Here is a 25219-nt window from a genome sequence, read left to right on the forward strand (position 1 = left end):
TAAAAGGCGGCACTTGGTTTACCCATTAACCTGGCAATGCAAAAGGAGCAAAGGACTAAAGAGGGTGGAGTTCACCTGAGATAAGCACTCTGAGGCATCAGGATGTTTTATTGTGTCAGCTCACGTAACACCCTCTGTAAAAGATAATCTCACAAAAACTGACTACCCGGTTTCAAGCTTCATCTAAGCTTTAGTAGAGAAACAGCCAACAGGACAGAAGACTTAAACACTCCTTAACAGTGTAAACTGAAGAGGCTGAAGGGAGTAATATTCAAATACAGTTAGAAACCTGGGCGTTATTTTCAACTCTAAGCTAACTTTTAACCCTCATATTCAGCAGGTGACTAAAACTGGTTTTTGTCATCTTAGAAATCTAGATAGGGTCCTCCCACTTCTCTTTCTTGCTAATGTGGAGATGCTGATGCATGCTTTTATCATTGGTAGAATTGTTTATTGTAACGCCCTGGTCTTCCAAAAACTAACATTAAGAACCTTCAGCTTCTCCAGAATTCTGCTGTGCGAGTTTTCACCAAGACCGGGAGGCGGGATCATATCACTCCAATTTTGAAAATCCCTGCATTGGCTTCCCATATGCTTTAGGGTTGATTTCAAGATGCTATTGTAATATTCCTTATTTTAATGTATTATTGTTTATTTGCTTATTGCGTTTATCAATGTGTTTACTTTTAATGAGTTTTTTTATTTTTTATTATTGAATTTTATTTCCAGTGCTTCCTCATTTGGCTCCTCCCCCTCTGGGTCAGCTGCTGTTGAGCTGCTGCAGTTCTAGGCGGTACGGCAGAGTTTTAGGGCCAGTTCACAAACAAACCTTTTTTTTTTAGACGTGGAGCGCTTTTTCTGGACAGGTTTCAAAAACAAAGAGATTCTGAAACTTTTGGCAGCTCAAAACCAAATTATTATTAGTGTAGCCGGCTTTCAAGGGGTTCAGTGTCAGTAATGCAGAGTTTCATGTAAAAAAAAAAAAAAGAATTCAGAGACAGGTTTAGGTGTACAGGACCGCTACTTAATTCTTCCTGTGGCATATTGACTAGTCATTGTTCATAACTCCAAAGTCAGATTACAGTAACATATATATTGTGAATGTTGCTTTGCTCTGATTTTAAGTATACACATGCACCTCATTCCTACGAGAATTTTGTATTGTGAAAATGGAAGAATAAAGAGTAAACCAGGCCTTCACGTCTCGTCATTCAAGACACCACAACTATCGCCATGTTGTTATGTTTCCAGAGGGACAGGGAGACACTCGGTCTCTGTGCTAGTGAGTACAATGTCCCAATTTGGACGAATCAAGGATTTAAAGCCAGACGATGAGCCATGGTTGGCATATGTGGAATGGATTGAACAATTTTTGAATCTAACGATGTAGCAGAAGAGAAACAAATTACCATGCTAACTGTATTGGGTGCATCCACCTACGGACCTCTGGTGCAATCTGATGCAGCCCAGTTAACCCAAGGAAAAGACGTTTGATGAGATTTTGACAATATTAAAGGAGCATTTAGAGCCTAAACCAACATTGGTTGCAGAAAAATTATTAATCGATGTAATCAGAAGCACGACCAGCCGGTGAAACGGGTTGCGGCCTGTTGTGACTTTGGTGTCAACCAGGACTTCTCACTGCGGGATCGTTTCGTGAGTGGGAAAAAAAAAATGACGCATGTCAGCGAAGATGACTCTCAGAAAATGATCTCACTTTTCCCAAAGCTTTTGAGATTACCATAAATATGGAAACAGCGAACAGAGAGGCTCATCAGTTGCGAGTGGTTGGAAATGAGAGAACAGTCAGTGTCCATAAGATGGAGCCAAAAGAAAAGAAACTGTTTCAAGTGCAACTGAAAAAAACACCCGGTAAATGAGTGCTATTTCAAGGAAGCCAAATGCCATAACTGCTGAAAAACAGGACATATAAAGAAGGCATGTTGCTCTAAAACTCAAACTGGGTGCAGAGATAAACAGAACAACAAAGAAAAAGAACTACACCACACTAAACATGTGGAAGTGGAAGATGATGCTCAACTAGGACTGTGTAGCATTTTGACTGTAACAAATGATGGCATCGATTTGTGTAAGGAGACATTTATTGTTGCTACTGTAACACAGAGATAGAGATAGAATTAGATAAAGAAGGCGCCAGGAGCGTCAAGTTCAGTACAAAGAGAAATGTTCACATTTTCCACTGCAGCCTGTTACCATTAGACTAAAAGCTTACAATGGAGGTAATATTCCTGTTTTAGGCCAGATTACAGTACCGGTGAGCTACTGACATGAGACCAGAGAGTTCTCCCTGCTAGTGGTGAAAGGGTGTGGCTCAACATTGTGTGGTAAAGATTGGTTAAAGGAATTTAGTTTGAACTGGCAGCAGATTAAATCACTATATTCAACCACATATTCAACCACATGTGAATCACTACTAGCCGCGGTTACATTTGCAAAATATCTTGATCGGATCTAAGATCGCATTAGAATTCAACCATGTTCATGGGCCCAGAAAAACATTTTCCGATTATAACAAATGTCTACGTGGGCCACACTTTCGGTCGGAATAAATCATTTGCACATGACCACTTCTCATTAAAATACTGGAAGAGGAAATAAGTCTCGCTGTAAACAAGCTGAGCTGCCACATACATGGATATGTGGCAGCTCCGTAATATAAGAGATGATCTTTTTTTTTTTTTTTTAATTTATTTTAAGAAATTTTATAAAACAAACTTAAACACATGAACCTTCACAGTAACCCTCCCACCCCACCCCAAAAAAAAAATAATAATAATAAAAATAATGATAACAAAATTAATAAATTTAAAAGAAAATAAATGAATAAGAATGAAAAAAAGGAAAAAGGGAAAGAAAAGTGTACATCCATGACAGAAATTTTCAAATGTTTTTCTCTAATTCTCCTATCTGTAAAAACACAAGTACACATGCATATTCAAACACATATTCAAACACTTATAGACACATACAGATACACACACTTATGTAGGCATACATCTACATCTTCATATTTAGGTTATTAGGCTAAAACATGCAAAGAGGCTTCATTTTAGACTCACATTTTTAACATAATATGTAAAGGGTGTCCAAATTTCCAGAAACTTTTCACAGCTGTTCTCCCTGCTGTATCTCAGTTTTTCCAGTTGCCATACAGAGAGCATTTCTCTAATCCAGCCATTAAATGAAAGGAGGTTTATCTGATTTCCACTGGTGGTGGATAGTCCTACAGCTATTATTGTTGCAAAGGCAACTGCCTTCCCTTTGAATTTAGAGGCATTGACCTCAGTGGGCAAAACCCCAAAAACAGCAGTGAGTGGGGAGGGCGAACCTTTGTCCCACAAATCAGTGAGAGGACCTCAAAAATATTTGTCCAGAAACTCCTCATTGAGATACAGTTCCAGAACATATGTCCCCTCAACTATGACATATCTACCTTTGGTGTCAGATACAGTTTTTGTCTGTGTTAATGGCACACCTTTTCTGATTAGTATGGCTGTACCTCTAGTGCGATTTTCAGATTTAAAATGATAGGTTTGTCCTATCCAGCCTTGTTTTCAATTTTGAATATTCGTTTAGGTGTAAATGAGTTTCCCGCAGAAAGATGATACATGATTTGAAAGTTTTCAGGTGAGAAAAAACTCTTCTGCGTTTAATAGGATGCTGTTGGAAAAATGTATATAAGTTATCTCATATTACCTAGCTATATAGCTGTTATAATCATGTTTGCAGAAGTGTGTGTGTGTGTCCAACTCTGTTTCATAGGAAGGTGGAGGTTAAACCCTTGGGGGAAACCGACTATCTTTGCATCTTTCCAGCATCCTCCTGAGAAGTTGTGTGTTAGCTGTGTCTAGAATTAATTGAAGGACGCTCTGTGTTAGTTTATCCGTGAGAAAAGGCTTTGCAGGTCCGAAGATGAAGTGGGAAGACTGTGAAAAGATAGACATGTCGTAATTAATGTTTTCTAATCGTGCTGCAGCTGTGCTTTCTTATTCCCCCCCACTTAGAGCACAGTGCATGTGTAACTTAGGGAAAACCCAAAACAACTTAATAAAGGAGGAGAGCAGCAGAACATGCGCCAGAGTGGAGAGAGATTGTTGCTGGGTATGATCTCTGTTTGCTCTCCCCATTTAAAGGTGCCTTGGTCTGTTGTCTTTCTTTCCTTATGTAGTTTTTCTGGTGGGTATTCCAGGAAGCATGTTTAAACTAGCCTGACTTTAAGCCTGAACTCTGGCTGAAATCCGCCTGAACTTGCTTACTCTGGGTATGTCGGTTCCAAAAGACCGGATATGAGTTGGTGTAATTACGCTCGACTTCGAAACCCTGGGTTAATGCACGTGCACAGCAGGTACATAAAGACATTCTCAATAGATCGCCGATTTCTGGAGTCACCATGGAAACGCGTGGTGAAAAAAAGAAAGCGCTATACTTCAGTGAGACGGAGTCTGAGATTAATGACGGCGTATGAAGATGACGGCGTATGAAGATTATACGTCTTTTTGGGAGCCAGTTTAGCTCGTGCTGGTTTGCGGCGCCTTCCGTCCGTGAAACCCGGGTTCGACTCCGGGCTGCTCCCTGTTCCCTTCTCTACCTCTGCCGGTTCCAAGCCCGGTTTGAGAAGGTTGCGTCAGGAAGGGCATCCGGCGTAAAAAAACATTGCCAAATTTACCATGCGACTTGTTCGCTGTGGCGACCCCTGATGGGAGAAGCCGAAAGTGGAAGAAGATGAAGATTATACGTCCATCGAAAAGTAACACAGCTGCATCATTAAAAAAAAGAGTTTCTGCTTGTAGTAGAAGTCCGTCCAGACAGGCAAAGGGAATGGTATCCCACAATCCCTTGCGGTGCCGATCTAACAGCAGCACCAAAGTTACACCTACTTAATTGAATTAATTTGAATGAAAGTAAAATAACTGTCTGAAAACTACGTGTTATTTTTAAGCTAACTTAAATAAAAAAAAGGATTTATCTTAACTGAAGCAAATAATTAAGTTAGATCAAAGTAAAAAGTTTATTTTTCCAACATCCATATGTGGTGTTATCACCCTCTCATGGTGGAAAAAGTATTATCTGAGCTTCTTCATCCACTAAATCAGGGGTCGGGAACCTTTTTGGCCAAGAGAGCCATAAACGCTACATATTTTTAAATGTAATTTCCAAAGAGCCATACAATAATGTAGTGTCCCTTTCCCACACTGAGGCACAGAGACTTTACCTCTTTTAAGGTTCTTTATTCTGGTTACTGCAGACCACAACAAACGCCGTACAATTAATTCAGCAACTCCTGAATCTCTCCCGCCGAGACGAGAGCGCTTCTCCCAACTTTATATTCCTCCCCTCCCGCTCCAGCTCTCCCATTTCCCTTATTCCGCCCATAGCTGAACCCCATTGGTCCAAACTCGCTAACAACAGGCTGAGCGACAAAACTGAGGGCCAATCAGATCTCTGCTTGATCGATGCGTTCCATGAACTCCAGAACTTTTAACGCGGCCCAACTCTGTGAAATAGTAGATAATAATAAACTGATAGTTTTCTCTCCAAGCACTGCTACTACTGCGCGCCTCTGGCATCGCATCGCGCCCGAGAAGGACTGGTCTACTGAAAAAAAAAAGTAAAATTAAGGATTTGTCTGCGAGCCACATTTGACCATCAAAAGAGCCAAATATGGCTCGCGAGCCATAGGTTCCCGACCCATGCACTAAATCATCTTCAAATGGACACGCCATGCTGCTTCACCTCTCTGTAAACAAACTAACCTTCAACTAAACCTGCTCCAGACCAGGTTATGTTCACAGCATGAGTTGCTATGGCAACTTGACATATCCTGAAACATACCTCCATTTCTGGAACCGAAAACTGAGGTTATCAACTTCCTTAGCCACAAACTTACCGTGGGAGCTAGCATAACCTGCTTTCTGGAATACCCCCCAGATGTTGGTGGTTGTTTAAACCCAAAATTAATTTGGTCCTTCGAGCCGGATACCAACATACCTGAGGATTCCAGCGAGCATGGTGGGCCCCAGGAGACCGTGGCCACAGCTGACTCCTAGGTGAGTCAACCTGTTGGAACTGGTGCTCATCCCGTTGGCTGGAGTCCAAAAGGTTGACGTTATACCTAAGGAGAAAGACAACGGAAAGAACAGCAGAGTCCTGTGAAATTCCGTAAGTATGGACGGCGGAGTCCGTTAAATTCCGTGTTTTTATAAAAAGTAAAAGCCCTGAGAATTCTAGACACTATCAGGCAAGGACGGCGGGGTCCTTGAAATCCTGTGTTAAATACAATAATGAAAATAATAAATATATGTATGTATTAATATAAAATAAAACATCCCAGTACTATAACTTTTAGCTGAAAAAAATTAAACGATAATTAAAAAGCCAGCATTTATAAATAAGTAAAGTAAAGACTGTGTGAACATTAATGTGATATTGTCTGCAAATCGCCAGATTTGCTGTTTGTTTTTTGTTGCTGTGTTTTGCAAATAGCTGTATTTGCTGTGTTTTGTTGTTGTTGTTGTGTTTAGCAAATCTCTGAATTTGCAGCTTGTGTCTTTGAACTTCTAAACAAACAAGTGTTTTTGAAAAATGGGAAAGGCACAGAGTAAGGAAAGTCCAAAAGAAAGTTTGCAGAGCGATGATTCGCAGTATGTGGAAAGTCAGGATCCTGCAAAAATCAAGCATTTGGATAAATGGGTAAAAGACTATGGATTTAACGGAAGGTTAAACACTGAGAGAATAATTGCATTGCAGGATGCGATTAAAGAAAAGGCAGGAAAAGATTCGAAGAAAATGCAGAAAGCAGGATTTGAGTCTACTGAATTTCGGTTGAGAGAGGCAGAAAAAAGGAAAAGAGGACAGAAACGCTTCAGAGAGCAGCAGAGAGCAGAGGGAGGGGGGAAAATGTTGTTTCACAGAAGTGAAGGTGCAAAACTGGCTTCGTGGCGCGTGCACGACACAAAGCAGACGAGAACTTGCAGGGAGGAGGAGCGACTGCTCCACACAGAGCAGATGTAAACAGCTCTCTGTACCCTCAGATAGTTAAGGATCCCCCAGCTAATAAAGTGGGATCGTCACTTGCCAGCACAGAGGTGCTAATGCATGCTTTTATTTCCAGAAGACTAGATTATTGTAATGCCCTGCTCTCTGGTCTTCCCAGAAGAAGGATATCGAACCTTCAACTTCTGCTAAATTCAGCCGCATGTGTGCTGACGAGGACCAGGGGGCGGGAACACATTACACTGATTTTAAAATCGCTGCATTGCCTCCCTGTGCAATTCAGAATTGATTTTAAAGTTCTTTTACTGGTTTATAAATGCTTTTATGGTCTTGTGCCTTCATATTTATCTGATATGATTTTTTATTTATTTATTTATTTTATTTATTTATTTAAGTGAGGCAACAGAACAACAAAACAACACAAAACAAAACAACAAACCCTTGAAAAAACAGATCTGACAAACACAGACAGCTACCAATACTATCACATAAAGTGTGTGTGTGTGTGTGTGTGTGTGTGTGTGTGTGTGTGCTAGCGTGAGTGTGTGTGTGATCTAAGAACGAGAGAGAATTCCATCCCCAAGCTTGAACTAACCATCAGACATTCTGTTAACTATACATATTTAGGGGTACATTACTAAAGAATCATATAGATAGACAGGAAAGGCTTGAGACATATATAATTATGCATTCGTTGTATTCTTGATAATGTAAAAGAACAATAGCGGTCTCCCTCCTGGAACCCACCCTGTAAATAATCATCTTGTCATTTTTTCAAAAATAAATAAATAGATAAAACAAATAAACAAACAAAGTTGAGAGTAATTACACATAACCATCTATCTGATATGATTTTAAAGTATGAGCCCTCGCGGACCCTGAGGTCCTCTGATAGCGGCCTTTTGGTTATTCCAAAAGTTAGAACAAAAACATACGGCAAGGCTTCATACAGTTTTTATGGACCTCACCTGTGGAACAGCCTCCCACAGAGCCTCAGGGCCGCAGACACTGTTCGTGTTTTTAAAGAAAGGCTCAAAACCTACGTTTTTAATCTTGCTTTTAATTGAAATTTAGGAATTTATTGGACATTTTTATTTTGTCTTTTGTCAAATAATATGTGTATGTATATAGCTATTTTTATTTATTTATTTGTTTTTTAATCAATCTATTTATTCATTTTAATGTATTTAGTCACTTTTACCATTTTACATGTCTACTAAGGTTTATTTATGTACTTATTTTCCTTTTTAATTTATATTATCTTTTATTTTACTCCTTTTACATTTTAGCTGATGAACCCTGCTCAGTGAGCGGGGTCACTGGGGGGTCCTGTGGTAGTGGACTCTGTGAACTTGGGTTGGGTGTCACTGATGTGGACATGTCCCCAAAACTTTGTTTCCTCAACCTCAGTACAAAGCCAGTTTTTTTTACATTGCATCCTTTTGTCTTTTATCACAGGTAGTGAGTATATGTGTGTGTGTGTGGGGTGGGGGGGGGGTGGGGGGGGGGCATTGTGCGGGTTTTTTTGTGTTTTTTTTAACTTGTCCTGTCCAACAGCTGGGCAAACAGATGAGATCTAAAGGCCTCTTGTGTTAGACATATTTTATTTTAACAACAGAGGTTATAAATCTTCTGACAAACCAGAGGTATGTCTGAATAAACCCCTTTTGTAATCGAGGCCAAACTTTATTCACTTTATTCATTTTATTCATTCATTCATTCATATTTGAAAATCTTTCTGTTGGACAAGACGGAAAATGAAAGGAGGGAAGAAGAGAGAGTGATGTTGGGGGAGAGGAGGGTGATTATGGGGGGGGGGGGGGGGGTAAAACCATGAAGCAGCATAAAGCAAGTTTCTGGATGGTTATACTCATGACAGTGAAGTTCAGATGAAAAACACGTCTATAAGGGTGGGGCCTGTCCAAACACACACTCAGATGTTATAACAGACCTGTTGTCTCCAAAAAATATTCCCATGTCAACATGTACTCAATACAAATAATATTCACACATGCATACTTATGCCTTCAAACCAACTAGTGTGAAATATTTCATTCAATCACGCAAACTATTTATGAAAAGGCGAGCTAACAGCTGTGCTCAGGTGAGTATTTATGTTCTTCTAAAATGGATGATGGAATGTAAAAAGAAGAAGGGAGAGCACCCAGCCATCCCCATACCAAGACCCCCGGCGCTGCAGTAGCGGCAGCCAGAACCCCCCAACGCCACACGGCAGCAGGCAGAGAACAACCGCCCCCCGGGCGATCACATCCGCCACCCAAGCCAGGGCCAGCAGGACAACCACGGGGGCCCCCAGAGCCAGAGAGCAGGGAGGCATGGGGGGGACAGAGAGCGCAGCTCCAGCCAAACCAGGAGAGCAGCCCCCCGCGCGCACAGGGAGGGCCCAACGTGGGGCCCAGCCCCAGAGGAGCGCCCATAACCCCAGACGAGCACCTCATCACCACCCAGGAGTTCTGGGCATCCCTCCTCCCAACCCCAGGTATGGGCCAGGACCACCCAAGGGAGACCCGCTCCGCGCTCCAGGCAGCCACCCACCCGGCCCACGGTTGGTCCAGGAAGGAGCAAGGCAGGGGCCAGCTGTCCCTGCCCAGTAGGAGGGCACCCAGGAGAAATGGGGGTCCAAAAGGGGTGTTGTAAACATGGGCCGACCAGGCTCGGCCACAGTTGGAAATTTGGCGAGGGCCAGCATCCAGGGGCAAGGACCAAAACCCACACCACAGGGACACGGACACCCCCGGCTCAGGTGTGATGTGATCCCCAGCTCTTGGCCTTGCCAGAAAGCTCAGGGATCCCTCTCCCTGCGTGGAAAGAGGACTGCCGGGCCCAGGAAACCAGCACCCAGGGGACACGTTGCCTAGGGCCCAGTACCCCCTACCAGGGATGGGGTAGGGGACAGATGGTCCAAGGTCCCACCTTCCTTGCAAAATGCGTGTGTGTGTGTTTGTGAGGGTGTGTGTGTGCATGTATGTGTGTTGGAGTGTATATTTTGAGGAGTGAAGGGTGTGTGTACTAATGGGGTGCAGTTAAAATTGGCGGGTAGGGCACTGACAGGACATCTCCTGATTACTCACAGTGATGTCCAAGCACCCCCCCTACCAAGGGCCCTACATGTCTAAGGTGCAAATATAACCGAGGGGGGGGGGGGGGTATTCCATACGGCAACCATGGGAGGGGGACCACTGCAAAAAAGGCTCCTCCCCCCAAGGTGCATCGCAGGCTAAACCCCCTCACCCTAATATGACATTATATGAGGAATAGGGTAAGTCGGGGACAGCTGGTAGACTGTGCCCGGGTGGTCAAACAGCCGTCCCCCAGGCCCCCCCCCCCCAGCATGGGGCCCAGGTCCCTTCAGCCCAGGGGCCCCATCGCCCGAAGTGCCGACCCCCCAGGCCCCACACCACCCACCCCATTGCGCCGGTTTTTAATTACATATTTGTTTGTCTTGTCCTTTGTTTTTAAATTTCATCTTGTAAAGCACTATGAATGCCTTGTGTTTTAAAAGGTGCTATTCAAATAAACTTTGATTTGTTTTGATTCTCAAAAAGAATGACTGGATCACAGACAGGTCAGAAATTACAGTGGTCAAAAACGATGGAAGAGGGACTTTGTCCTCTCCCCTCTGCACCTGAAGAAACTTCAGCAATGACAGAATCATTTCCAATGATCCAGGTTGCAAACCCCCAGGCAGGAGATGATCAACACCCGACTATTTTAGTGTATAGGACATGGACAATGGAAGATGTTAAAAAAGCTATAGAAGGTGTAATTTCTTACAAAGCAGATGTGAATCAGTTTGTCCAGGACATGGAAGGTTTGAGGCGATCATACCATCTCAATGGTCAGGAAGTGCAACAGGTGTGGATGGCCGCTTTTGGGGCCGGATTGACATTATGTGCATTAGATTGGAATCCTATGGATGGCAACGCCCCTGTGACACAAGGTTTAGGCCTACCGGAGCAACGAGTTCCAGGTTTGAAAGGCAGAGTAGTGGCACGTTTTAGCCGCAGAGCTAACTACACAGAGATTGATAGAATAAAACAAAAGGATGAGGAAAGCTTTGATGATTACAGATTACGCACGATGTCTACTTTTAAATTTCACTCTGGTTTAGAGGATGATGGACAAGCAGATGGGCCCTATCAGCAGCAACTTAAAAATGCTCTATATGCTGGATCAGAAGATGCAATTAGAAGCTGGGTACAAAAACATTACATTGATTTATCCACGGGAACATTGAAACAGTATGTGAATCACACTCTACACGCTGAAAAGGTAGTGAAAGAAAAGAGAAACAAAAAAACTGTGGGTGTATTCTTTGAGGGAGGAGCAGAAGAAGTGTTTTTTTGTGGTGGAGGCAGCTGAAGCAGGGGAGGTTTTAGAGGACGTAACAGAAAAGGTTTCAGAGGTAGAGGACATCAGAGAGGAGCTTATGGTTCAGGGTGTTGGACCTGTGGGGAAAAAAATGGGAACAACCATGACAAGGCCAGGGGACAGGGAGCTTTGCATTTTTTAATACAGGACTCCCTGAAAAGCAGAATGATGAGTCAGATAGAAATGATGAGGTGTTGATAAATTTCCAGGATTTATTGGCTTATGCAGATGTTAAACCAGAAGTTAAATTATAGATAAATGGAAAAGAAATGACTTTTCCTGTAAACTGGACAAAAGAAGCAGACACAGCCTTCTGTGACATAAAACAGGTTCTGGTGTCCAGCACAGCCTTAGCGTTACCCTCTTCTTTCTCTTTCGGCTTTTCCCATCAGGGGTCGCCACAGCGAATCATCCTTTTCCACCTCACTCTATCATGAACATCTTCTACCCTAACATTAGCCAACTTCATGTCCTCTGTTAAGACATCCATGTATCTCCTCTTTGGCCGTCCTCTTGCCCTCCTGCCAGGCAGCTCCATCTCCAACATCCTTCTACCAATATATCCACTATCCCTCCTCTGAACATGTCCAAACCATCTCAGTCTGGCTTCTCTGACTTTGTCGCTAACACAGGCAACATGAGCCGTCCCTCTGATGTACTCGTTCCTTATCCTGTCTAACCTGGTCACTCCTAAGGAGAACCTCAACATCTTCATCTCCGCTACCTCCATCTCAGCCTCTTGTCTCTGTCTCACTGCTACCGTCTCTAACCCATAGAGCAGAGCTGGTCTCACCACTGTCTTGTACACCTTTCCTTTGAGTCTTGCTGACACTCTTCTGTCACACAACACTCCTGACACTTTCCTCCACCCGCTCCAACCTGCCTGCACTCGCCTCTTCACCTCTTTTCCACACTCCCCATCACACTGAACTGTTGACCCCAAGTACTTAAACTCCTGCACCTTCTTCACCTCAGCCCCCTGTAACCTAACGCTTCTACCTTGATCCCTCTCATTCAGACACATGTATTCTGTCTTACTACGACTGACCTTCATGCCTCTTCTTTCCAGAGCAAACCTCCACCTCTCTAGCTGTTCCTCCACCTGCTCTCTACTCTCACTGCAGATTACAATGTCATCCGCAAACATCATTGTCCAGGGAGATTCCTGTCTTACCTCGTCTGTCAGCCTGTCCATCAGCATAGCAAACAAAAAAGGACTCAAAGCTGATCCTTGGTGTAGTCCCACCTCCACCTTGAACTCCTCTGTCTGACCTACAGCACATCTCACCACCGTCATACTTCTCTCATACATGTCCTGAACTACTCTGACATACTTCTCTGCCACTCCAGACGACCTCATACAGTACCACAGCTCCTCCCTCGGCACCCTGTCATACGCCTTCTCTAAATCTACGAACACACAATGCAGCTCCTTCTGACCTTCTCTGTACTTTTCCATCAACATTCTCAAAGCAAGAATGGCATCAGTGGTGCTCTTACGGGGCATGAAACCATACTGCTGCTCACAAATCTCCACCTCTTTCCTAAGCCTGGCTTCCACTACTCTTTCCCACAGCTTCATTGTGTGGCTCATCAACTTTATTCCTCTATAGTTGCTGCAGTTCTGCGTGTCACCCTTGTTCTTAAAGATCGGAACCAGAACGCTTCTCCTCCATTCCTCAGGCATCTTCTCACTCTCTAGAATCCTATTGAAAAAACTCGTTAGAAATTCCACTGCTGTCTCTCCTAAGCACTTCCATACCTCCACAGGTACGTCATCAGGACCAACGGCCTTTCCGCTCTTCATCCTTTTCAGAGCCTTCCTAACCTCATCCTTTCCAATCTCTGCTACTTCCTGCTCCACAACAACCACATCTTCCTCCCTTCTTTCCCTGTCATTTTCCACGTTCATCAGCTCCTCAAAATACTCCTTCCATCTTTTCTGTACACTCTCCTGGGTTGTTAGCACCTTTCCGTCTCTGTCCTTAATCACCCTTATCTGTTGCACGTCCTTCCCATCTTTGTCTCTCTGTCTGGCTAGCCTGAACAAGTCCTTTTCTCCTTCCTTTGTGTCTAACCTGTCATATAGCTCATCGTAAGCTTTCTGTTTGGCCTTTGCCACCTCTCTCTTCACTCTACGCTGCGCTTCCTTGTACTCCTGTCTACCTTCCTCAGTCCTTTCTACATCCCACTTCCTTTTAGCCAACCTCTTCCTCTGGACGCATTCCTGTACTTCCTCATTCCACCACCAAGTCTCTTTACCGTCTTTCCTCTTTCCAGATGACACACCTAGCACTTTCCTGCCTGTTTCCCTGATAATCTCTGCTGTAGTTTCCCAGTCATCTGGAAGCTCATCCTGACCACCCAGGACCTGTCTTAACTTCTGCCTAAATTCCTCACAAGTTTCTTCATTCTGTAGCTTCCGCCACTTGGTCTTCTTTTCTGTTTTCCCTCTCTTCTTCTTCCTGACCTCCAGAGTCATCTTACACACCACCATGCGGTGCTGTCTGGCTACACTCTCTCCTACCACCACTTTGCAGTCATTAACCTCTCTCAAATGACCTCGTCTACATAGGATGTAGTCCACCTGAGTACTCCTACCTCCACTTCTGTATGTCACTCTATGTTCCTCTCTCTTCTGGAAGTAAGTGTTGACTACAGCCATTTCCATCCTCTTCGCAAAGTCCACCACCATCTGTCCCTCCAGATTCCTTTCCTTCACACCAAACCTGCCCATCACCTCCTCATCACCTCTATTGGCCTCACCAATATGGCCATTAAAGTCTGCTCCAATAACAACTCTCTCTCCTCTGGGGATACCCTCTATGACCTCATCCAACTCACTCCAGAATCTCTCCTTCACTTCTAACTCACAGCCAACCTGTGGCGCATACCCACTGACTACATTCACCATCACCCCTTCAATTTCTAACTTTAGGCTCATCATCCTGTCTGAGACTCTTTTCACCTCTAGAACACTGTTTACAAACTCCCCCTTCAGAATCACACCTACCCCGTTTCTCTTCCTATCAACACCATGATAGAACAGTTTGTATCCTCCTCCAATACTACGTGCCTTGCTGCCCTTCCACCTTGTCTCCTGCACACACAGTACATCTACCTTCCTTCTCTCCATCATGTCTGCCAGCTCTCTGCCTTTCCCTGTCATTGTGCCAACGTTAAGAGTCCCTATTCTCAAACCTATGTTCCTGCATTTTCCCTTCTCTCTCTGGCCACGGACCCTTCTGCCTCCCCTCTTTCTTCGACCAACAGTAGTCAAATTTCCACCGACACCCTGTAGGTTAACAGCATCGGTGGCGGTCGTTGTTAACCCGGGCCTCGACCGATCCGGTATGTCAAAAGTGTTGTGGATGATTCGCATGGTTATTTTGGCAATTTTTACGCCGGATGCCCTTCCTGACGCAACCCTCTCTATTTATCCGGGCTTGGGACCGGCACAGAGGCAACTGGCTTGCAACCCCTGTGGCTAGATTACAGCCTTAGCGTTACCCGATTATAGTAAACCTTTTGGACAAATGGTTGACTGCAAAGGTCATTTTATGACCTCAGTTTTAGTCCAACAACATGGAGACAAAATGAAACCTGTAGCTTATTTCTCTTCAAATTTAGATAGTGTGGCATGTGCACTGCCGCATTGCATTAGAGCAGTGATTGCGGCATCAATGGCAGTAGAAGTAAGTGCAACAATAGTACTATTCCACCCACTGACCCTTGACTCCGCATGCAGTTTCAGCATTACTTTTACAGACAAACTTAACTTGTTTGTCGCCTGCTTGACACTAATCCTGCATGGCCATATTACTGTCGTGACCACACCTCACTATAGAAAGATGCACCACCTTGAACCCTGCTACATTGTTGCCACTTCCTTATGATGGAAGAAGTGTGCATGATTGCCAAGAATTACCAGAAAAAACAACAAAGACATGACCTAAAAGATCAACCACTGCCAAAAGGTCAAATAATTTATGTAGATGGTTCTTCAAAGAAAAGTGAACAAGGAAAAACCCAGACAGGTTATGCTGTTGTGACTCAAACCATAGCTTTAAAAGCAGAGCCATTGCCTTCGCATTATTCAGCTCAAGCAGCAGAGTTAATAGCTCTGACGGAGGCATGTAAACTAATGAAAGGGAAAGATGTGACCATTTATACGGATAGTCAATATGCATTTGCAACTGTACATACCTTCGCACAATATTGGAAAAATCGAGGCATGATAACATCGACTGGAAAACCAGTCACGCATGCGGACCTATTATCTGCGTTATTAGTGGCGGTACAATGACCAAAAACATTAGCCATTTGTAAATGTACAGCTCACACAGTAGGAAAAGAAAATGTCTCTAAAGGAAATGCTTTCGCTAATAAAATGGCAAAAGAAGCCGCAACAAAACCTATCCAAACGTTCACACTAGCAATCAAGGAAAATAAAAAAAAAGTGAACAATGACATTAACAGCATCCTGTCTGAGACTCTTTTCACCTCTAGAACACTGTTTACAAACTCCCCCTTCAGAATCACACCTACCCCGTTTCTCTTCCTATCAACACCATGATAGAACAGTTTGTATCCTCCTCCAATACTACGTGCCTTGCTGCCCTTCCACCTTGTCTCCTGCACACACAGTACATCTACCTTCCTTCTCTCCATCATGTCTGCCAGCTCTCTGCCTTTCCCTGTCATTGTGCCAACGTTAAGAGTCCCTATTCTCAAACCTATGTTCCTGCATTTTCCCTTCTCTCTCTGGCCACGGACCCTTCTGCCTCCCCTCTTTCTTCGACCAACAGTAGTCAAATTTCCACCGACACCCTGTAGGTTAACAGCATCGGTGGCGGTCGTTGTTAACCCGGGCCTCGACCGATCCGGTATGTCAAAAGTGTTGTGGATGATTCGCATGGTTATTTTGGCAATTTTTACGCCGGATGCCCTTCCTGACGCAACCCTCTCTATTTATCCGGGCTTGGGACCGGCACAGAGGCAACTGGCTTGCAACCCCTGTGGCTAGATTACAGCCTTAGCGTTACCCGATTATAGTAAACCTTTTGGACAAATGGTTGACTGCAAAGGTCATTTTATGACCTCAGTTTTAGTCCAACAACATGGAGACAAAATGAAACCTGTAGCTTATTTCTCTTCAAATTTAGATAGTGTGGCATGTGCACTGCCGCATTGCATTAGAGCAGTGATTGCGGCATCAATGGCAGTAGAAGTAAGTGCAACAATAGTACTATTCCACCCACTGACCCTTGACTCCGCATGCAGTTTCAGCATTACTTTTACAGACAAACTTAACTTGTTTGTCGCCTGCTTGACACTAATCCTGCATGGCCATATTACTGTCGTGACCACACCTCACTATAGAAAGATGCACCACCTTGAACCCTGCTACATTGTTGCCACTTCCTTATGATGGAAGAAGTGTGCATGATTGCCAAGAATTACCAGAAAAAACAACAAAGACATGACCTAAAAGATCAACCACTGCCAAAAGGTCAAATAATTTATGTAGATGGTTCTTCAAAGAAAAGTGAACAAGGAAAAACCCAGACAGGTTATGCTGTTGTGACTCAAACCATAGCTTTAAAAGCAGAGCCATTGCCTTCGCATTATTCAGCTCAAGCAGCAGAGTTAATAGCTCTGACGGAGGCATGTAAACTAATGAAAGGGAAAGATGTGACCATTTATACGGATAGTCAATATGCATTTGCAACTGTACATACCTTCGCACAATATTGGAAAAATCGAGGCATGATAACATCGACTGGAAAACCAGTCACGCATGCGGACCTATTATCTGCGTTATTAGTGGCGGTACAATGACCAAAAACATTAGCCATTTGTAAATGTACAGCTCACACAGTAGGAAAAGAAAATGTCTCTAAAGGAAATGCTTTCGCTAATAAAATGGCAAAAGAAGCCGCAACAAAACCTATCCAAACGTTCACACTAGCAATCAAGGAAAATAAAAAAAAAGTGAACAATGACATACTAAAGGAAATGCAACAACAGAGTTTACAAGCTGAAAGAGACCTTTGGAAAAAACGTAACAATATATATGTATGACCAGACAACAAACCTATTTTACCAAAGAATCTTTATAAATGGGCAGCTATATTGACCCTTGGGGCAACCCATGTGTCAACGGGGGGAATGATGGGACAGGTAAACAAACATTACACGACCTATGGATTTAATTCTTATTCAAATCCTTTGAATTTGTTAGTTTAAATCATATTATCATACCAAATCAAAGTCACCAATACTTGTGACTGACCCCCGCCCCTTGGTGACACTGTTTGGAGAACATAAAGGTCTCCCAATTTTAGCAGCTGCACATACCCAGACATTCTTATAAACAAAAAAATGTTACATTTCCCAGCTCGGCAAGCAGGGGGCGTAATACTACTAGAGAACTTAATTATTGATAGACGATTCGTAACACCCCAGGAACTTCAAGAAAAACATGGAATAAATAACTTCTTGGAATATCAGCAACTGAAAAATATAATTACTGAAAAGTTTAAATACAAAGACAACGATTTAAAGCTACCAGAACTAGTTACCTCTTTGATTAATTTTTAAATGATTAAAACTCTCTCCAAAACATACAATCTCTTGTCCAACCTAGATAATAATTTTTCAATTGCGATGAAAAATGGTATGCAGGTTTGAGCATCAGCACAGATCAAAGCTTCCAGGCAGAAATGTGTCTAAACACCTTTAAACTGACAAAAAGTTCAAACTTGTAACTCATCCAATTCATCATCCATCAATACAGAGGGAAGATTAGTATCCATCATTTTCCTTACACTTTGTATTGCGAAAAAATGTTTCTACTTAACTGGAAAAATAAGAAAAATATTAAAGCTGCGAGTGGTGTTGTATGGCCCCCTAGGCACCACCCGCCCCGGCCTTGCCCTCAGTTAGAATTGCATTAGAATTACACTTAAGCGGTTGTGAGATTTGCTCACTCAAATCCTGAATACACTCGCTCAGTTGTCTTTGCACTCGTTGAATTAATGGCAGCGATGAAACGCCATACTAGAGGTCAGAAAACAGAAGGTTTGTTTGAATGTGCCGGTTATTTTTTGATTTGTTAGTTTGTGGTACTGCTTCAGGTATGGGCATCTGGCTGTATCTCTTAGGTACTTGCTTTCTCATTGTACCTCTTTGAGCCTCTGTCAGCTTACTCACATCCTTCCGAGTTGCCTTGATTTTGGCCTCTAACCGTTGCTTCCATGGTGGGTACTGTTTTCTTCCATGGTTGCTCTTGTAGCCAAGCATCTCAAGGATCACTGCTGCTGAAGTGTAAACCAGTTCATTGGTTTCTGTGATGGTTGTGGTAGGAATTGCCCTCAATAATTCATTCACAGTTTCCAGAAGACTTTCAGGTAGGTCACTTAACCGTTGTAGTTGGTGTCATCATCATGATCATCATTCCAACAGTGAAAACACAGTGACACAACCATCTACTTGTCAGGTCAGCGATTATTTTATTTTATTTATTTTTTGTGTGGAAAAAAATAGTTTTTAGTAATGCTTTTGAATGAACTATAAATATTATTTTTTTATTAGGAAAGCCACGTTATTTCCAGCTTAAATCGGAGCAAGGGGCCTCATTTTGAAATTATGCTAAGGCTAACTTCAAATTTGTACAACCCCTCAGTTATTGTGGTTTTGATTAATAAGTCTTCACTTTATGACTTAAACAACAAGGGTGTCGCTGGAGTGGAATCAGCAGTAAGACATCTCATTACCGTGTTGCTTAACACAATGGCTACAAATGGATCACCAAGGCCAGAAAGGAGACAGCCAGAGCCCCAAACTGTCTCTATCCAGCAAAAGATGACAAGGTTTGTCAATGCTAAAAAACAATGGTTCCTTTAAAAAACATATGTCTATCTATTGAGAGAAATAAAGTTAACCTTTTTAATGATCTACCTAATATGTTTGATATTTTATCTCACAATTGTTGTTTATTTTCTTTCATCTTTATTTTTACAGATCTTTTCCAGGCTACTTTAAACCAGCACTTGCTCATGGAAAAAAGAGATGTTTGACACCTAAAGTTTACATAAATAAAACCGGCAAGACTTTATCATTTCGTTTTTATTTACTCGCCAAAAACATCTCCTACACACTGTTACCAACAGAGGAACTTGAACTCCTTCAAAGACAAACTGTGTGTCTCCCAGAGGACTCTAATCACTCGGAGGTACAGTTGTCACTTTATTTTTGATTATCGCTAAGTTGTCTTTTTAATTGTTTTTTTTTTTAATATTCTCAATTCAATTTCTATTATTACTTTGTTATAAATAAAGATTTCAAAGTTACTGGTTGAAGCATTCCCAAAAATGGCAGATCTTTGTGGAGGATGGCTTTTGCATAAATCAGCAGGTTTGTGAAATAACTGTTGTTTTTCATTAGTTTGTTTCATCTATGATTTTGTGAAGTTATTTTACCTCTACAAAAAAATGAGTAATTCTTTTATGATATGTCACGTACAGGTCATTTATTTGTAAGATTCTGTAATCATGTTTCTGTTTACTCTCCCAATAAAGGGGGCAATGGTCTACGAAAGCTCATTTTAATTCCACCCGAAGCAGAAGGATATACTGCCAAAGCCCTCAAAGCTCAATCAGGTGGTGGAAAAACCACTTTATACATCATTCCTCTTCAAGAAACTTTAGACACTTCTCCTTTGCCTCTTGACTCACAACATTTTTCAAAGATGCCAAAGACAACTTGTTACCAGTGTAATGAAGTGATGCCTCTCCAGATGCTTGCAGTGCACATTCAAACATGCATTGGCAAATCTGTTTCAGATGAGACGGATGAGGATGAGGTAAGAAAGATTCTATGAAGTACAAAGTGAAGGTTTTGTTTAGTAAATATTTATTTATTCATTTTTAATTACAGGATTCTGACTTGTGCATTGTAGAGAACGAATGTAAGGTAAATAGAATATTAGTAGGATCCATGGTTAGTGTTTTTGGAACTACACTCATGCTTTTTTACATTACCTGTCTTTTAATAGGTGGTGTGTCCAATTTGCTCCAAGAACTTTTCTGAGCAAGACATTGCAGTGCATGCTGGTCTGTGTGGAGAGAGATGAGATTTGTCTTTCCCCTTCATGCATGTAGGTGGGTTAAACTGTTTTTGATCAGATATGCCATCCTTATGTTGACTATACATAGCTTTGAGGGAGAAACACCTGCAGCAGGGGACCAAGACTCTTCTTTAGAGACTACAGTACATACACCACAAAGGTTAGTTTTTAATTAGGAAGATTATGGCCAAATTCAAACTCTTTCCCTACGGCTTCTCCCTACCCCTCCAATTGTAATTTTGAGATTTTGTGGTTGTCTGACCTTGTTTTTTTAAGGGGAAGGGGTAGGGACTTAGAGCTTTCTATCACTCTACCGTTAGGGTGATCTGTGTCACACTGTGATGTGATGTGATGTGTGGATGTGCTCTGAAGCACAGAAGTTTACATTTCAGTAGCCACGGTTACATGTGCAAAATTTATTTGATCGGATCAAAGATCAGATTAAAATTCAACTGCTACATGGGCATACATCTGAATGACTCTGATCGGGGCAGAGTATTCCGAACGGCGTGTTCACATGACATTTTTATTCTGATCAGGCGTTCTTTCAATTACTTTTATCCATGTAAAAGCAGCTACTGTAAGCAATGATTTTTTTGAACCAACTCCCAATTGTTAAAGTGCCTAAAATAGCACAAGGGTTACAGTAGAAATTCAAGTTAGTTTTACTATAGTATATCCTACCAAACTACTGTTGTCTTTCTTCCATTTTCAAAACAATAAAATGGTTTTATTGTTACAGATATTTATGATTATATTTGGATGTGGTTTTGTCTCAAAGAACAGAAGATGTGTTGCATCACCTTGAGCAACAGGTCAACATGAATATGGAATTCCAACTGTGTGTGGACAGAGAGGGGCTTCCAGACAGAGGCATTCTGCAATGGCAAAGAAAAAAATCTTCATCTCCTGCTGGTACACTGAAGGTTGTGTACATTGGGGAGGCAGGAGTGGATACAGGAGCAGTGAAAAGAGAATTTTTGACAGGTGGTTTATCTACAACACCCATTGTAGCACAAACAAAAAGCTGTGTGCATAAACTGCAACTTGAGTCTCCCTGTTGTACACCAGATATGATTTCAGGTTGTTATGGTGCCTGTCAGTCTCCTCCCCCTCCTGCTCTGCTCCTGACTCCACCAGCTGGGACCAATTCACCTCGTCACTGCTTCTGCTTTTAAGGAGTTCCAGACCCATTAGCCAATGCCAGTTTGTTGCCCTTTATGGTGACTAAACCTGGTCTCAAGTCTAGCTCATGTTTCCTTGTTTAAGTCTGGCCTCGTGTTTAACTTGCCTCTCCCTGTCTCAGGATTCCAGCCTCCAAGTGTTCCCAGTGTGGATGTCAGTCCGAGTCCTCCTACAGTACGGTGGAAACCTCAAGCTCTGCCAAGCTGCGCTCTTACCTCCAGCCACGCCACAGGCCGCTGTCCTCTCCAGCTGCCCTCCAAGCCACACCAACTTTCCTGGAAGGAAAAAAATAAAACTCTTTACTTACCGTTCACCTCCTTGTCCTCATTCTGGGTTTCAGCGTCTGGGTCTGTCAATCCTTCAAGTCATGACACAGGTATTGAGAACAGGTTCTTTGAAGGAGTTGAAGGCCAGGGTAAAAACCCCAAGTACTCACTGACAGACCTTGACAATGAATATTTCAGGTTAGACACAGAGTTCCTTCATATAATGGAATGTGAAACATACATTATCATTTGTGCATAATATATATTTAATTTTTTTACCACAGGACTGTTGGTGAAATAATTGCGGTCAGCCTAGCCCAAGGTGGGCCAGCTCCAGCGTTCCTGAAAGAGTGGTGCTATGGATTCATTTGTACTGGAGACATGGATCTCTGCTCTTTGTCAAAGCAAGATGTGACAGACCAAGAATCGTCTCTCCTCATCACCAAAGTAGGAATCTGGTAGCATGTCAGAACTTTTACAATATTCCCCCTAAGTTTTGATTAAGAATTGAACATTTTCTATAGTCTCAAAAATGTTTATTTATCAAGATTTTTAATATTTTGGAAAAAAAGTTAAGAAGGGAGTTTGCTAACAGATCATTTTAGTCTGACTCACATGATCAAAGATCCAACTAGGATAAAAACCTGTTCACAAACAAGAATATATCTTTTTTCTTCTTCAAAGTATGCCAGAAAGAAAAACATACATTTTTAACTGGTTTCAAATCACAAAGCCATTTTTATTTCCAAAAAACTTACCAAAAAGCGTTTTAATAACAAACAATCACTCAAAACAAACAAATGTTTATACCAACTCCATATAATCTAAATTTAGAGGATGTTGATTAACAACAGATTCTAGTTTAGAAAGAAGCCTCTCCATCAATATCTGCCTCAATGCAGATATTGAGCTGCATGCGGCTCTCTGCCTTTTATTATAGTTTTATTTATACAGTACTTTCCCAACCATAAGGTGCAGTGACGTGCGGTCAATGGCTGGTGAGGAGATTTACAATTGCACTGAATATTTCACCGTTCATCCAACAGCAGCTATAACAGCTTATGAAATACACACAAGAAAATATTTGTCCTACATAGAATTTTTCTTGTATAGACATGGATATACCACTCTTCTTGTGTATAAATTATTCATGTGTACTGTAAACATATTAAAGTATTCAGATGTGTTCAGCATACATTTGACCCTCAGTAACTATTTCTGGTATTTTTCCAACTTCTAATTCTGGAGCTTTAATCATTTATCAAATGTTGTCTGTGAAAATGGTCGTAAAAATAAAATAAAGGATTTTACTTACAATTTTATCAACTTACTCCCATGTTATTTAAAACAAACAAACATTGAAAAACGTCTTTGGCCTTACTTTTTGAGTCCATGTGTCGCTCCTTCTCCACAAAAACTCTATGATCTGCTGGAAAAGTCTTCATTTTTCTTTATTCTTTATTTTATGAGACAGATGTTTTTAGTCTTTTTCTACGGCAGCAGTGTAGCTACAAAGCAGCCGTCAGCTCACATCTGCCCCCTGCTGGTGAGGCATGCCTCACCTGAAGCCGTTTCTGTGGGCGTGCAGCAGCGTTTTCACCGCACGTCTCTGTTCTATGGTGTTAACATTGAGCCCTGCCGTCAGACATAAGGCACAGCGCTCCCCAGCCTCACCCGGAGATTCTGCTCCGTCTGAGATCGGAACACTCAAATTCGGCGATTTTAACCTCAGAAACTGTGGAAAATGTGCTGATTTGACTGAAAATGTATATTTAACACAGATCATTGGAAAATGATATTTACTTAATTTACCTTTTTCAATTTTATCACGATCATGACAGGTGAGGCTCTGATAAGGTGAAAGTCTTACATTTTCTCCAAAATGTACGGAGCGGCCCTAATGTGTTGTTGTGTGACTTCAGTAAAGAAGACCTAAGAGAGAACAGCACGGTACGGAGAGAGGTGAGGACGTGAAAGAAGACACCCCCCCCCCCCCCCCAATGTACAAAGGTGCAGATATGAGCATAATGCAGAACAACTTTGAATACTCTGGAAATGCAAAGAGACACGGATATGAAACTCAGTTTAAACTGCAAGCTATCAGCTACGCAGAAGAACACGGGAATAGAGCAGCTGCAGTTGGGTCCCTTGGCAGCGGCTCGCTGCATGTCTGCATTCACAGCTTGAAAAGAACAATTCTGATTAAAAGGCAAAAAAAAATCTTTTTTCTTTAGAAATGGATTTGTGGTTCACTCTGTGTTAATACAAAAGGATTGAGATACTTGCTGACACATTTGAACGGTTATCAGAAGAGTTATTGAGGCCGTGAAGATCTTAATACAATGAATAGGACATATGAATCCCTTGGAACATTTGATACATTTATTATTTTGATTTGATCCCTGACAATGAGAGAGGTCTCGTAGGGCCTCACCTACCACTAAATGTTATTGCATTGGACAATGTGAATTTCCACCATGGCCCGCTCATCAGGGCCTGGTTCACTACTCATCCAAAGATGGTCATAGTGTTCCTACCACCTTACTCTCCTTTCCTCAATCCTATTGAGGAGTTTTTCTCCGCTTGGAGGTGGAGAGTGTATGAGCATCGGGCTCAAGATCAGATCAGAGGTCCCTGCTCCATGCAATGGATGCTGCATGTGAGGATATTACAGGAGATCAGTGTAGGGGATGGTTGCGACATGCACGCCGTTTCTTCCCTCATTGCATCATAAGGGAGAATATACGCTGTGATGTGGACGAGAATCTGTGGCCAGACAGACAGCAGCGTGTGGACGATGACCAGGAGAGGGAGGGTGAGGACAGCGACCAGTGAAGAACTGTTAGATGTGAAAGTCAAGCATTATTTACAGCACTGTAGGCTGCATATCATTTTCATTGTTTTTTGTTTGTGTTTATATTATATAGTATATTATGCTGTAAACATTTTCTTTTTATTCTGATGTATGACAGTTACTTTATGTGTGTGAATGATAATGGTTACAATTCCTTGGCAGTATGAGTGCAATGTGTGCTGTTATACCTAAGAGGCTACTCTCACCCTAAAATCCTTTTTATTTTTCTCAGTTTTATACAAGATTGTATTCTGTTAGCTATACAGAAACAGTACAGTGACCATTGTCAATAAAGGACTGAGCTACGACTGAAAGGTGGACATGAGGGATATTTCAATGGTCCTCTGCTATAGTGACAAAACATCTAATCATTTGACT

The 25219-nt window shown here is 42.1% G+C and overlaps 1 protein-coding gene and 1 long non-coding RNA gene across 4 annotated transcripts; one reads left to right on the forward strand and one right to left on the reverse strand.

Annotated features, from left to right (window-relative positions):
• Nucleotides 1-2845: 2845 nt before the first annotated feature.
• LOC111947510 lies at nt 2846-21990 on the reverse strand. The gene is made up of 3 exons (XR_002873375.1): nt 21937-21990; nt 6010-6133; nt 2846-3947 (listed from the first exon to the last, which is right to left on the reverse strand). It is a non-coding gene; the product is annotated as an uncharacterized LOC111947510 (long non-coding RNA).
• On the forward strand, nt 19368-22745 carry LOC111947509. Of its 3 annotated transcripts, none has more exons than XR_002873373.1 (9): nt 19368-19642; nt 19749-19824; nt 19989-20272; nt 20347-20382; nt 20465-20570; nt 21318-21523; nt 21608-21759; nt 21843-22185; nt 22272-22745. XR_002873373.1 is itself a non-coding variant. In XM_023955485.1 (5 exons), exons 2-5 carry the CDS (start codon nt 21420-21422, stop codon nt 22447-22449), a joined length of 777 nt encoding a protein of 258 aa, XP_023811253.1. In that variant the 5' UTR covers nt 20590-20696; nt 21318-21419; the 3' UTR covers nt 22450-22745. The 3 variants fall into 3 exon arrangements, 1 of the variants encoding a protein (XP_023811253.1); XR_002873374.1 differs by having other exon boundaries at nt 21851-22185; XM_023955485.1 differs by lacking the exons at nt 19368-19642; nt 19749-19824; nt 19989-20272; nt 20347-20382; nt 20465-20570 and adding an exon at nt 20590-20696.
• The last annotated feature ends 2474 nt before the right edge of the window (nt 22746-25219 follow it).

The sequence above is a fragment of the Oryzias latipes genome, chromosome 6 (genome assembly GCF_002234675.1).
Source record: "Oryzias latipes chromosome 6, ASM223467v1".
Taxonomy (NCBI): domain Eukaryota; kingdom Metazoa; phylum Chordata; class Actinopteri; order Beloniformes; family Adrianichthyidae; genus Oryzias; species Oryzias latipes.

Excerpts from the sequence above, each read along its gene's own strand:
- LOC111947509 (XM_023955485.1), top strand. The coding sequence starts at position 21,420 with ATGGCAAAGAAAAAAATCTTCATCTCCTGCTGGTACACTGAAGGTTGT. Across the intron at positions 21,524-21,607 it reads GAAAAGAGAATTTTTGACAG|ATATGATTTCAGGTTGTTAT; the intron begins GTGGTTTATCTA and ends GTTGTACACCAG. Across the intron at positions 21,760-21,842 it reads CCAGTTTGTTGCCCTTTATG|GATTCCAGCCTCCAAGTGTT; the intron begins GTGACTAAACCT and ends TCCCTGTCTCAG.